Source organism: Gracilinanus agilis, chromosome 6 (assembly GCF_016433145.1).
Source record: "Gracilinanus agilis isolate LMUSP501 chromosome 6, AgileGrace, whole genome shotgun sequence".
Taxonomy (NCBI): Eukaryota; Metazoa; Chordata; class Mammalia; order Didelphimorphia; family Didelphidae; genus Gracilinanus; species Gracilinanus agilis.
The window spans coordinates 298831803-298845880 of record NC_058135.1 but is presented as its reverse complement, the minus strand read 5'-3'; the positions used below and the strand labels follow the sequence as shown (position 1 = coordinate 298845880).

Here is a 14078-nt window from a genome sequence, read left to right as displayed (position 1 = left end):
GACTACGGATCAGAAGATTCCAGGTTCGACTCCTGGCTGGCTCGCGGGGCCGCCCGGCTCGGGGCTGCTTTTGTGCTAAGTTTATGCTGCGGGCCGGCGGCGGCGGCGGCGAGATGGCGAAGCCTGCGTTCCGCCACTGACGGGTCTGGCCGACGCCGTCTGGGCACGGACCCGCGTGCGGCCTTCGCCCCGCCGCGCTGGGTCCGCGGCCCAAACGTGCCTCTGGGGGTCCGCACAGCACGGCGCGGAGCTTTTCCGCCCGGTTTGCCTCGGCCTAGCCCCGGGGCCCAGCGGGCCGCGGGAGGGAGGCCAGTTCCAGCCAGGAGGCCTGCACGGGGAGGGGGGAGGGGCGCTTTGGAATGCCTCAGGCGGAGGTGGGATGGGGGGGGGGGAGCGGAGGCTGGCTGGAATGGCCCAGCCTGGTGGGCCTCCCCACTGCTGGAGAAGCCTAACCCCTCAGCCCCGCCCCGCCCCCACTCTCCGGTGGGAAAGGGAGTCCAGCCCTCCACAAGGGACTGTGATCCTGTGGCCTCCGTTCCAACTACCAGCATCACCTTCCTCTCTTTGGGCCTCAGTTTTCTCGTCTGTAAAATGGAAGCAGGGCTGTCCTTCCCCGTGCCAGAGTCTCTGGATGGTTTTAATTCTATGTGAGCTCCGTTTTCGCCTTCCTTTTGTACCATTTCGAGCCCCGCCCCCCAATGGCTCAGGGCGTCACCTTTCCGTGTCCCGCGCCTCGTGCGCTCCGATGGCTCCGCCTCTTTCTCCCTCCTCTTACCACTGAGGCGGGGTGTCCTTCACAGCTCCCGAGGGGGCTGCTGGGCTGAGGCTGTGCAGCAGTTCACGGAGGTCTTCCTCGGCTTTTCTGACACCCCTCCCCCCCCCCCCTTCTTTCTCGGAGCCCATACAATTGGCCACCCTCGCTGGTCCAGCCTTTCCCCAATGGACAGACAGACAGATGTCCCTTCACCTGCCCCCCAAAGCCCTCCCCCAACTCCAGCCAGTGAGCGGAGCTCGGCTCTTGCAGTTGTAAGTTTTAAAATTAATATTCAGTGCCTCCAAAGTGTGATATTGATAAGGATTTATTAAAGCCAACTGTGCCAAAGACTGGAGACCAAAACCCCCATTTCAATACAGCCCACAAAAACCAACGACCCATAGGAAAAGGCTTAAGGGCTTGTGGGTATGGTGAAAGGGAGTTTGGGTAATGTAGTTTAAAGGGGTACAAGGTCTTTTCAACTTCACATTCCCCCCCTGTGATCCTTTGGGAGACCAGTCTCCCCAGTGGATCATGGAAACATAATCAAATTAAAGTTCCCAACAATTTGGAGATAAAAGGGAGAAAGGACAAAACCAATGTTTGGTGCGTTGACAAAAGGCCATTTAGGGGGCAGTCCCCTTTCTGGCATAAAAGTATCCATTCAAAATAAATACGTTCAGACCCCTCCCCCCAGAGTTCAAATTCACCGTGTCTCAAAGTTCACTCTGGATCTTCTGGTGCAGTATGTGGTCTCTGCAGGCAAATCAGACCAGGGAAAGACACACTTGCCTTGCACACGTATTGGGTCCTGTTGTTTCTCTTGTATATAGAATGGCAACTTTCTGTAGTCCTGGCTCCTGAATGGGTAATTGCAAACTGCTTAAATCACCTTAATTGGGCCTTGATCAAGGACCTGTTATATGTAGCGATCCAGGTATACATCAATTGTGATATTATTCTAAGAGTGCTCAAAGACTGGCTCTTGTATGGCTCACGATCGATTTCTGGAATCTTGGGGTTAAATTGAACCTCAACCTGGCCAGATTCCTAGCCCTTCCCGAAGGCTACACTCCGGAAGGCTGCTCAGCGATCTCAGTCTCCTCACTTTACTAACTACAATGATCAATTAACGTCTGTACCAAACATCGGCAGATGCCTCAGGCCATATCAGCTCCTGATCCAGGTGTGAGCTCTACCTACTGGTTTAGGCTCTGGCAGTTTGTGTCTCCTGATGATGACCTCATAATGTGAATGTATCAGAGCACTCGGCTCTCCCCTTCCCCCTATACTGTTGTAACCCCAATAAAAGTAGCAATATGGCACCTGAGTGAGGATGAAGCTCTGAACCATCCAAGCTCTTGACCACCAGAGCTCACTCACTGTCTACCTTACGCCAGAACGCTCTTTGTCTGTGTGTCTTTGTTCTCGCCTCATGTTCTCTCTCCATTAGTCCTTAGCCCGTAACCCATTTTCTCTCAGGCCTCGGTTCCCCTCTCTGAGTGTCCCACCCACCGGGAATCTTCGTGGAGCTGCTGGACGGCTTCACTATCAGTTGATTGTTCCTCACATTTTTTGCACATAAGACTTTTGACATTTTACATTTCATTCACAAGTTAATTTTGCTCTTTTATTTGGATTTTATTATTATTTTTTCTTTTGCCAATTGATTTTACACAACCCCCCAAACCCAGCCGTGTATCCTTAGCTGACCTGGGGTACCCCCTTCAGGGGAGAATGTGATATTGACTCTCCTGGAGGGGGTGTAAGTTTTATAATCACAATGTCTATTATAATGTATAATGTAACATTTTAACTCTTTTGAGAGTAATTGGGGGGGGGGTGTAGGTTTTATCATCCGTAATGTACAGTTTAAATTCTTGGAGAGTAACTTTAGGATAAGAAATTTGCCGTCTCCCCAGAATCCAGTCGACGAACCTGTTTGGAGAAGTCGCCAGGAAGATGCCTGAAGAGCCTTCACTGGATCATGAGGATCCAAAATGAATTTTGGGGTGCAGTTGACTGGACTATGGGGAGTTGAATGCATTTGTTTGGAATGTACACTCTTATGCCAAAGGGGACTGCCCCAGTTGGCTTTCTGTCAATGCGCCTAGCACTCATTGGTTCGTTGCTTTTGTCCTTTTTTCTTTTATCCCCCAATTTCTGTAATTTCAGAGTTGTGTTTACCAGAGCTTTCGAGGAGACGAGTCTCTCTTCGCTCTCAGGGGGGAATGTGATCATGGAAATTTGGGGTTCATTGAGCTTTAATATTGAGGTCTCGGGTATAAACTTCCTGTGGACGTTTAGGGGACTTGAACATTACATTTCCCACGACTCCCCTTGTGTAATACAGGTGGGCAGGAAGCGTGATTACGTAGACAAAGGTATAAAGCCTCAGAACTTGATTGAGAGGCTCTCTTTCCTATGAAGCAGCGAGAGTGAAGGTATGGAGGGCATTTTGGATTAGATCTTCTTAGCAGGCACGTGGCTTTCTTAATTAACAATGTGGATACAATAAACTATTAATATTTTTGAATATATCCATCTATATCCATATTATTTGTAACACAGTTCTCCCGCATCCCCTCCAACAGCTTATCGTTTTCCTTTTCTGTTGTATTAGCCAATGTGCCGAGTGCGAGGAGGCACCTCTGACTCAGCTGAATCTGCCTTTGGTTCCTCAGCGTGATTTGGACCATTTCTTCATGTGGTTCTGGCTCATTTCAACTTCTTCTTCTGTCAATGGCCGGTGGCGTTCATCTCCTTTGACCCTTCGACAGTTGGGGAACGCCTTGTCTTGTTATACATCTGGCCGAGTTCTCCCTGCAGTTGGGAAAGGGGGCCTTCTTCAGCCAGGGACGCTAGCTTGCCAAAAAGTGTCCTCCCAGTTTTCTCTTTTCCTTCTGATATTCGTTGCATTGGTTTTGTTTGTGCATCTCCTCTTACACCGAATCCTTGCCTAGCCCGGAATGCTCTCTGTCTCTTCTTGGATCATTCATTGTTGCCTTCTCCATGGATCCGACAGGCAAACTATGCCGTGCTCCCTCCGTTGGCTCATGGTAGGCCCCTTTATGAGGAAGCCACGTCTCCATTTTGGCTTGGTAAGGAGTTTTTGTCTCCCCTGCCCAGGCCTGGATCTTTGGGCTTATCAAACACGAGGTCCATTTACTGTTGTGCAGGGAATGGAGCCCACCGCCCCACCCTGGAGAGTCTCTGCTTCCGCTCAGGAGGCCCCTCTCTCCGTGCCCCAGAGACATGCTCCCTGGGACTCTTTGTAGGCGTTTCCCTGGAGAGGTGGCATTCGAGACTTTCCGCACAGCCTAATTGGCTTCTCTCCCGGCTCCTTGGGAGCTGCGTCTCTGGTAAACAGTCGCCCCCTGCCCTGGGGAGCCCGAGGCCCCCTTTCCCCAGGCAGCTCCTCCTTCATATGGCCCAGCCTAAATCCCAGTTCGGGGCCCTTCAGAACTCGGGATGGGAAGCTGGCTGAGCAGGCAGACAGAAAGGAGGTGAGTGTTCTGGCCCGGCTGTCCTTCTGAGGGAGCCTAACCCTACCCTGTGGTGCCGGCCCTGCCCGTTGTCCTCTAGGTCCCCAAAGGGTGCTTAGAGATCCCCCGACCCCAGGCCTTAATGTCCATCTGGAGAGGCTAAGGCCGGGAGAAGAAGGGCCCTCTGCCTCCGTAGTTTGGGGATTGGTGACTGAGGAGAGAGTCCCGGACAGCCATCAGCCACTGACCCTCTCTTAGCTTTTGTAGAGCACAAGCAAGAGCCTTGTGGCGCCTCTCCCCCGGACTCTGGGCAGTGGGGGCCTGGCGCGGGGGCTGGGTTTTGTGACCCTTCCCAGCTCTGGGCTTGGGACTGTTGCTGTATGCTGCATGAAGTCCCTCTTTCCCAACGGTTTGCCCCATGTAGGAATCTCCTGTGCGGCTGCAGCTTGTCATCTGGCTTCTTCCTGCATACCTCCCGCGCTGGGGATCTCACTACCATACTTGAGAACTCAGTAAGTGTGAGACTCTCCCTACTTCCTGCTTCCTGAGCCTGCATCTGGTTCCCAACAAGCTCCCCTGGAGACAAGCAGGAGTTTCCAGCACCCACTTAAGCCAGTTGTTCTTTCTTCCCGGGCCTCGACTCCCGTAAGCGAGAGGGGCGCGCTAGGCCACCCGCGCAATCCCTGCCGCCTCCGGTGTCCCGTCCCCCTGCTCCTCCTTCCCCGAGGCTGCCAGCTTCCTTGCAGGCCAGAGGTGGGAGGCCTGAGTTCCCAGCGCAGAATCCCAGAAGCCTGCAGTTCAGAGCGGGCCCCCCCCCCCAACCAGAGCCCGCGGCCCTACCGTTGGCTGCCAGTCCGCCCCCCCGGACCACCCTCCGAGGGGCAGAGCTGTGAGGGATCTTCCACTCGCTTTGCCGGGCAGCCTTTCTTCCAGTCTGTGAGCCGGAGCCGCTCCAGCTGCCCACCCGCAGGACAGCGTGGAGCATTGCCCGCCCCCCACCCTGACAGAGAAGTGCTCTTTCCCTCCTCTGAGCAGCCCCCACGTTATCCCGTCCTTCCCGGCTGGGACACTCCCCAGGAAGGCCAGAGATCGAGGGGATCCTGGCCTCTGAGACAGAAGGGAAGCTCCTACGAGCGTGCCAGCCCAGGCCCACCCCCCCCACCCCCATACTTTACCCCTCCAACCACGCAGTTAAAGCAAAGCCGACTCTTAAGTCTGAGGAAGGTGGGGGAGCCTGCCAGGCCTCAGGGGATCCCAGAGCCCGAGATCCCCAGGCAAAGTCCACGCCATGATCCCGGGAGACAAGGATCACGGGGAGCTGGGCCGAGGGGGCCGAGGACAGAAAACGTTAGGGTTCGAGGAGGCCTCCCTTGGGCTCCCTGCCTCCTCATCCCCCCTGCCCCAGCCAGGCATCAGGCCACAGAATGTCAGATCTAGAAGACAGCATCTTGCTACCTTCTCTCCTTGTAGCCGGGGATACTGAGGCCCAGGAAGTAGCCATTCCCTGCCAAGGTCGCCTGGCTAGGAAGGCTCTCGAACCTAGGGTTTTCCATCCCAAGCGGACTCCTAAAGGGCCCCCCGCCCCAGGGAAGGGGTCTCCGGCGCCCAGTGGCCGAGCGCCCGACCTTGGCTAGGGAGCCCCTGAGATGTGCGTGGCTAAGACTCTGGTCAGGAGTCTTAAAAAGGAATGAGATCTCCTGGCCCTTACTGATGATATCTTTGTATGTCTCCCCTTTGGATCTCCCTTCTAGATATTAGAGGAGGGATGCTATCTCAGGGATAATATGAATGGAGAAGGGATCAGGGGCCCAAGGCCTAAGGCACCTAGAGTTGGCAAGGGAGGAAGCACACTCCTCTCACAATAGCTAGGGATGTAACCTATCCCTCTCCTCCCTGACAGGCTTGGCTGGTTAAGCCCATCAGTGGCTTCCAACAGTTGCCCAGGGTGGGGACCCCTGAGAGGTTGAATGGATGGTTAACCTCTCTAGGTCCCAAACTGAGGTTGGATTAGTTGTTGATAAGGCTATTTGATTGGCTATTGGAAATGTTGGTATCTGACTGCCTATTGATCTCCCCTTCCCAAGGGCTGTGGTAGAATAACTGCTCAGGAAAGGTACTTGTTGGTAAATCACTGTATTAACTCTTAATGGGGAAAGGAAAACAAGGTAATAGGTTTGAGCACTGTGGGAACCCTATTGCTATTGGTTTGGCTACTAAGCTGATCTTTGATCAAGTCTGGAGATTGCCAGGCTGGTAGAAGCTGGAGGCTCTTCACCCTCTCTCTAACTCTGACCTGACCTGGCCACAGCCAAGCCAGAGATTAGGGAAGGCTAATTGATGTTGATGCTGCTAGATGATTTCTGTGCTCTCTCAGCTCTGCTATCAATGGCACTGATTGATCACTAGCTCTCTCTCAGTCAGGTACAGGTTACAGGTTCAGGTTGAGGCCGACCCTCTGCACCCTTCACCTCCCTCTGTCCCAGTTCTTGCTCTGAGCTTTGAGCTCACAGCTGTTCTTCTGAGGGGGTATTTATAGGGTGGAGCCAACCGACACTTGCCCCTGGCTCATGGCACCTGGGGACATTCCAAATTCTCAACTGCCAGCCCTGTCAGTCAAGGTGGCATCCATCTCTGCCCAGATAATGATTTTAACAGGAGTGAAGAGAGCTGCCCTGGCCCTTGTGGAAAGCCTCGGGGCAGGGCTTCCCTCGGGGAGGGGACACAGTTCAGTGCGTGGCCTGCCAGGAGGGCGGGAGGGGGCCGCTGAGCCCCCCCCAACAGGAGGGAGGCCCGGGGCCAGGGGGGACCTGGGGAATGGCTCCCTGGGCGAGGGGAGGGCAGTCTAAGGAGTCTCAGAGGCGGGATCCCCCGGGGGAGGGGGCGCCCGGGACACGCTGTACAAGCACACAGGGAAGGAATGGCTGGAGGTGTTGAAAGCTACCCAGCATTTCCCGATACTCTGATAGGGTTGGCTCAGGTGATAAGAAAGAAGCGGACCACGTGGGAGACAACCTTTCTGTCAGCTCGTGGCTGCTTCTCCCAAGTGCCACCGAGGCACAAGTTGAATATATACGGAATTCAAACCCCGTTTCACACAGAGGCACAAAGAAACTTGGCAGTTGGGCAGCAAATACAAATTATGTCCCATCAAAATAGCGTCGGTGACTTCCAGGTAGGGATCGTGCAGAAGAGAACAGGGCAGAGGCGTGATCCCAGCCGCCTTGTTACCAGGAAGCTCAGTGAGGTTTTGTCCAACTTGGGCCCTGGCCATCTGGAGAGAGTCTCCAGGGCCTGAAGGCCTAAGACTCTCCATGTCTGCCTTAAAGAGAAACGCTGAACCTCTTCACTGCTGCTCTGCTGAGGACTTTTCCAGTAAGAAAAGGGCTCAGAAGAGGAGGCAGGAGCCATGTCCTGGCTAGCTCAGGCAGGGATGTAATAAGGGAATTTAGGCAGATGTTATAAGGGGATTAAGGTAGTGTGGTAATAGGGAGATTAAGGCAAAGTAAGGTTGCAATAGGGAATAAGGCAGGTAAGGGACTAAAGGTAGAGTGAATAGGGGATAAGGCACAGTGGATAGGGTTTTGTGGATCCCTAAGGCAGTAAAGTGGATAAGGAAGGTACTAGATTGAGATGGGAGGAGAGGTAAGGGGAATGACTGAGTTTAGGGAATATAAACACGGAGGTATAAGGAGTTGTAAGGGATAGGATGAGGTATTTGGGCAGACAGCTACCGCCTGGGAGACACAGACTGGGACACAGGTTTGAGACAGAGACACTGAAGGGATCAGACTGAGCCCTCCAGGCAGGAAGGGCCCTTCTACTGACCAAGGTTGGGGCCAGCCAAGAATGGCTTGAAAGTGACTAGAGGGCTGCTCGTCAGTTTCTCAGGTTCACAAAGGAAGAGCTCAGAGGAAGCACCGAGATCTCACTTCCTCCAAGATGGACGCCTCCAACTCCCTTCACGACTCAGAGACTATACAATTCCTTTCTTCCCCTCTCCCTCTCTTATCAATCAACTAATGAACTAGTCAAGGTTTGATTACTTGACAGACTGGGTTTATTGATTTATAGGGTTGATTGGAAGGGATGGAGGGGCACAAGGTAACTCTAACAGCCGCCTAGAGAAAGCTTCAGGTGGGGGAGGGAGACAGGAGTGTGAGACTGATTTAGGAACCTGCCTGAATCAGCCCAAGATTTTGTAGCCTGTAGGGTTGGGAGAGTTGGATGCACTGATTCAGGAGATAATTTGCAACAAGGATAAGCCCTATTTGACTACGGGGAAACTATGTCTACCAAGTTTGAAAGCTGACCCCAGATCCACCCTCTTTTCAAATCCCCAAGAAATTTAGGAAGGGAAAATGGCAATTGGGAATAGGGGAGGTGAGGGAGATCTAAAGGAAATAGTTAAACTAACAAATTTTAAGAGAAAAGCTGCAGAATACAGTCCAGGTTTGCCATCCAAAGACAGAGCTCAGATTGACCCTTCTCCTCTCCACGAGTCTGCAGGGTCAACTGCACTCCTCAAGATTCGAAACCCTTCTCAACTGTCAGAAATTCTGCAGTGAGGCTTTGCAGGGCTGACATGCACCCTATTTGCACTACACTAGCAGAGGAGCTTTCGAGGGGGCTCTTGGACACTGTCTCTCTCATTGGCCTCCCACACGGAAGCTGCGTCTGGCTGGATTACCCAGTGGGCACCGGGACAGACCTTGGCGGAAGGATGGAAGGGAAGGTCCCAGCAAGCTCTCAGAGGGCGTCTGGGGCCCCACCTTCCTTCCGCCCTAGCCCCGAGAGGGAGAAGAGGGGCAGAGAGAGGCCGGTTCTGGGCCTTCGGAGCCAGGATCTGCCTCCTCTGAAGGCCAGCCAGGCCCTCCCACAGTACGCAGAGCGGTGGGGCATGGTGAAGGCTCAGGGTTTCCCTCTCCTCCCAGACCAGGCCTTCCTAGGCCCCAACATGCCCTGAGGGAAGCCTCCCTGCTGGCCTGGGCCAGGCCCCAGCACTCCCCCCCTCCCGACCTCCCCCATTCCCCCTCCAGGCCTGCCTTTGGAGCTGGGGCTTGCGATGGCAGCTGCTTTGGGGGATGGGCTCAGATAGGGCCAGGATCAGAAGATTCACGCGTTCGGGAACCCGAGTCCGTGCCCTGCCAGGAGCAGCCAGCGGGATTTAGACCGCAAAGGGGCAGATGCCATCTCTCCGAGAGGAGGGAACTGAGGCCCAGGTGCCACACGGTGGCAGGCCACGCACACGGTGCCGCTCGCGGTTCCCTTTGCCGGGGTTCGGGAAGCTCTCCGAGAAAGGGAGGGCTCAGAGGGACGCCGGGCGGGTCAGGCCAGGCCGGCTCCCCTAGGCGGGAAGGGCAGAGGGCGACGGGGCACGGCTTTGCAGAGGAGGGGGCTGAGGCCAGAGCCGGGGGGCCTCTTAGGGCCCGGCCCCCCCGCCGACCCCTCCCGTCTCTCCTCTCGGCCAGGGTCCCCTCCCCTTGGCAGGGTCGGAGGCATGGAGGAGGGCAACGGCACGCTGGCCACGGAGTTCCTGCTGCTGGGGCTCTCCGACGCCCCCGACCTGCGGACCCTGCTGTTCGCCGTCTTCCTGCTCATCTACGTGGCCAACGTGGCGGGGAACGTGGCCATCATGCTGGTGATCTGGAGCGAGCGGCCGCTGCACACCCCCATGTACTTCTTCATCAGCATCCTGTCCTTCATCGACGTCTTCTACTCGTCCACCACGGTGCCCAAGATGTTCGGCGACCTCCTGGCGGCGGCCCGGGCCATCTCGCGGCGGGGCTGCCTGGCCCAGATGTTCTTCTTCCACTTCCTGGGCAGCACCGAGGCGATGCTGCTCACGCTCATGGGCTTCGACCGCTACGTGGCCATCTTCAACCCTCTGCGCTACCCGCTGCTCATGACGCGGCCCCTCTGCCTGGGCCTGGCGGGCCTCGTCTGGGCCGTGGGCTTCTTCCACTCCCTGCTGCACGTGGCCATGATGAGCCGCGTGAGCTTCTGCGGGGGCCGGCGGCGCGTCCAGCACTTCTTCTGTGACATCGCGCCCCTGCTCAAGCTGGCCTGCTCGGACGTGCGCACCAACGAGCTCCTCCTGTTTGCCGTGACGGGCTTCCTGGTCCTGGGCTGCTTCTCCCTCACCCTCCTCTCCTACGTGCTCATCGCGTCCGCCGTGCTGCGCATCCGCTCCCGGGAGGGCCGCAGGAAGGCCTTCTCCACGTGCGCCGCGCACCTGACCGTGGTGGTCATCCACTACGGCTGTGCTGGCTTCATGTACCTCCGCCCCCGCTCCAGACACACCCTGTCCCAGGACCGCGTGGTGGCCGTGCTCTACACGGCCATCACGCCCCTGCTCAACCCCCTCATCTACACCCTCAGAAACAAGGAGGTCAAAGTTGCCCTCAGGAGGGCCGTGGCAAGGAGGCTGGGGGGCCCGGGGGACTGAGGGAGGCGGGGGAAGGGCGCCCCGCACGGCGGCCCCCTCTCCCCCTCCCCCCTCCTCCTCGTTAAAGAGACCCAGCGGGTCAGCCAGATGGCTGAAGGGGGTCGGGGAGGACCTGGGGGCTTCACAGAGGACCATGTCTGGGGCAAAGCTTCGACGATGCCCAGGCTCGCCTGCCACCCTGCCTCCCGAGATTCCTCGTGGTCCTTCTCCTCTGAGGCCCCCTTCCCCCCCCCCCCCCCCCAGGCACCATCTTCTCCTTTCACAAGACGCTTCTCACGCTCTTCCCCGCACAGTCTTCTAGTTATTCGTGTGCCTGTCTCGGCCCCCTCCCGGCAAGTCGAACTCGGAGCTCTGTCTCCTGCCCTCGGTGGCCACCCAGCCCCGGGCCCTGAGCGCAGAAGCGAGGAGGGATGGCCTTCAGGCCTGCCCTGTCGTGACCTCGGCAGCTACATGGGCGGGAGGGCCAGAAGGCCTGGGTTCAGAGCCAGCTGCAGACACCCCTTAGCTGTTTGGCCCTGGCCAGGTCGCTTCATCCTTCGTGACCTCGGGGCTTGTCCCTCCCTCGGCCTTCCTGGTCTCCTCTTTTGGGGTTTAGGCTCACCCAGTGAATGAATGAGGGAACAGACAAAGGAAGAGATGAAGAAGTGGTCCTGACAGAAAAGAAGGGAGGGGCCCGGGCCCAGGCCGCCTGGGGGAACAAAGGCTCGGGGTAGGGTCTGTCGGGAGGAAAGCGGCCTTCCCTGGAGAGTGGCGCTGGGAACCGAGACCCGACTCTGGCCTGGCCTGGCTAACGAGGTCCCTGGCCGCAGCGGTGTCTGTCCCAGGAGGGCCCCGTGAGCTAAGGAAGGGACGGAGGCCCTTGGGGCTGCCTCTCCTCGGTCTCATTAGAAGGGAAGCAGGCAGAGAGTGGTAATATCCCAGCAGCCCCCTGGGCCTTATTAGATGGGCTCCTCCCTGGCGGGCTAATCAGCCTTGCACTTCCCTTCCTCAATCCAGGACAGCCTGGCCCAGAGAGTCTCAAGACATCATCGGGCCCCTCCCTCCCTGGGTCCAAATATTTAGGTGACTCACGTGGGCCTTTGGTTGGGAAGGGCCCTGGGGATGGGCTCGAGGAGCCTCTTTGGTCCGGGGAGAAGCCGGGGTCACGAGAAGCTCCGCACGACTTCCCGGATACGATCCGACCCCACCGGACCCGACCGCCAACCAGAACGCTTTCCCCCGTTGTCTGCCTCCCTTCATATCCGGAGTGGGCAAAGCTATTGGCCATTATTACGCCCTTCCGGGACTCTGATACACACACATGAGGCAGCCCGCCGAAGAAGAGCCGTGAAGGCAGACTCCGTTGGCTTTGATCGTTAAATAAGGAGCCTACTCGGAGATCTTGTTGAGGTCTCTGCACGTGTCAGCCGTGTGCCTGCAAAGAGACGGTTTGCTGCTTCTCCCCTGGGAAAGCCTGCCTCTTCCCTTTCCACACATTCGTCAGAGATGCCCTTGACAAGTCTGTAGCTTCGTCTCGGCAACGTTTCCTAAAGGTCTGCGTGCCCACAGACCCAAACATCTGGTGCCTTTCTTTGTCATGGCTGGAGAAGGGATCGCTCCATGCCTTCACCCTTCACACACCCAGCAGCCTGGGGATCCAGCTGCCCCTGTTATATTCATAATCTGGGAAGTGATGGATGCCACCTTGAATGGCAGGGATGGCAGTTGGAAGACTCGGAATGTTCCCAGGTGCCGTGAGCCAGGGGCAAATGTTGGTTGGCCCCAGGAGTATATATACCCCTGACAGCCACTTGAAAGAGGTCTCTCTCTGGGCTCTGGAGATCTCTAGACAGGAGTCTCTGGACTGGGAAATCTCTGAGTGGGTGGTGAAGGGAGGCAGGGAGGTCTATGAAGAAGAGGGTAGGAATAGATCTGAATATTTCCTGAAAGACTGGGAGAGCTAGTGCATCACCAAACACTGGTAGTGAGAAAGCTGAGAGAATAAGATCACCAACACAGCTGCATCAGTAGCAGTCCCTATTCTCTGGCTTGGCTGTGACCAGGCTGGGCCAGAGGTAGTGGAGAGAATAAAGCTCCAGCTTCTACATGATCAGTAGCCTCCAGTCTGACTGTCAACTAGTTTATAGATAATAGATTGATAGGGTTGCCAATCCGCAATCCTTGTCCTGTTTATCCTTTCCCTGATTATAGAGTTTAATAAGTACCTTCCTGAGTGGTCCTTATATCAGGACCCTTGGGGAGGGAGTCAACTCAGTCAAATATAAAACATAATCCAAGGCAAATCAAAAGCCCTATGTTAATCTGTCCAATCCCAGGTTGGACCTGGAAAGGTTACCCATCCATTTAGTCTCTTGAGGGTCCTCCCTGGGCAACTGTTAAAGGAAAGGGGAAATCATAACAATTATCAAGGGTTATAGGGGGCCAGCCTCCTATATGATAAAAATGGGGGTTCTGAGTGGCGTCTACGGAGTCGGATTGATAAGACAGGAAAAAGAAAAATGAGAACAGCCAGACTAGTGTTTAGCCCATGCTGTCCCAAATTCTGTGGGCTTGGGATTTATTATATACTGATTTCAAACAAAGAACACAAAGAAAGAGTCACAGTTATGAAGGGGTAACAGGTCATACATAATCCATTAAAGTCTAAAGAGTAAAGGTATAAGTGCCAAGACAATGGCCAATTTCCGACCATCAATTAGTAGGGATAATTCTGGGAGAGGAAATATTTTTATGGAGATGCTCACTTATTGAGTTCTGTCTTCCAGGATTATAGGCACCTGGACAAATAAAGTCAAGACTAAAAGCGCCATACTTATCTAAGTATGCAGACTTATCTTAAGTAATGTTTGTTAGGGTTCGGGCTTCTTAATTATCAAGGAGAGGAATCATTAACTCAGTAGATGCTGGTCTGCCACTTCAAAGTTTTCCAATAGGAGTTCTAAGAAAGGTGGGGATCAAAACTGAGTCAAAAGAGGAGCCTCAGATTTTTATCTTAGATGGCCCATTCTGTCTGCATTCCTGACATGCAGTGCAGAAAAATCATACACACAGTTTTACTTGCCGATGATTTTGTAATGGGATCCAGATAAAATATCTGTTACAGACTCTGTTTCTCTAAATGACTCCTAATAGCCTCTTGGAGGGATCAAGTTGATTTTGGATTAACCTACCTGCTGGTACCAGAGCTTTTCGGGGCTCAGGTGACCAGAACCAAACACAAAGACTGCCTCAGTCTGGATTGGTCACGTAGGGAATCCAGATAACAGGCCCTAGATTTGATCCTATTTTTCCAAAGGCTATTTAATACATCAAACGGCTTCCCACAAAGGGTGATCAGAGTTGGTGTTCCTCCATCACCTGCAGCTGGGGAGAATACAGCTAGATACATTCACAT

General features: G+C 55.0%; 1 protein-coding gene across 1 annotated transcript; it reads left to right on the top strand.

Moving 5' to 3' along the window:
- The first annotated feature begins 9736 nt into the window (after window positions 1-9736).
- On the top strand, window positions 9737-10684 carry LOC123252864 (olfactory receptor 1020-like). The gene has a single exon (XM_044682097.1). The coding sequence runs from the start codon at window positions 9737-9739 to the stop codon at window positions 10682-10684; it is 948 nt and encodes a 315-aa protein (XP_044538032.1).
- Window positions 10685-14078: the final 3394 nt, after the last annotated feature.

What these genes read in the sequence shown, in the direction of transcription:
- LOC123252864 (XM_044682097.1), top strand. Translation starts at nt 9,737, where the DNA reads ATGGAGGAGGGCAACGGCACGCTGGCCACGGAGTTCCTGCTGCTGGGG.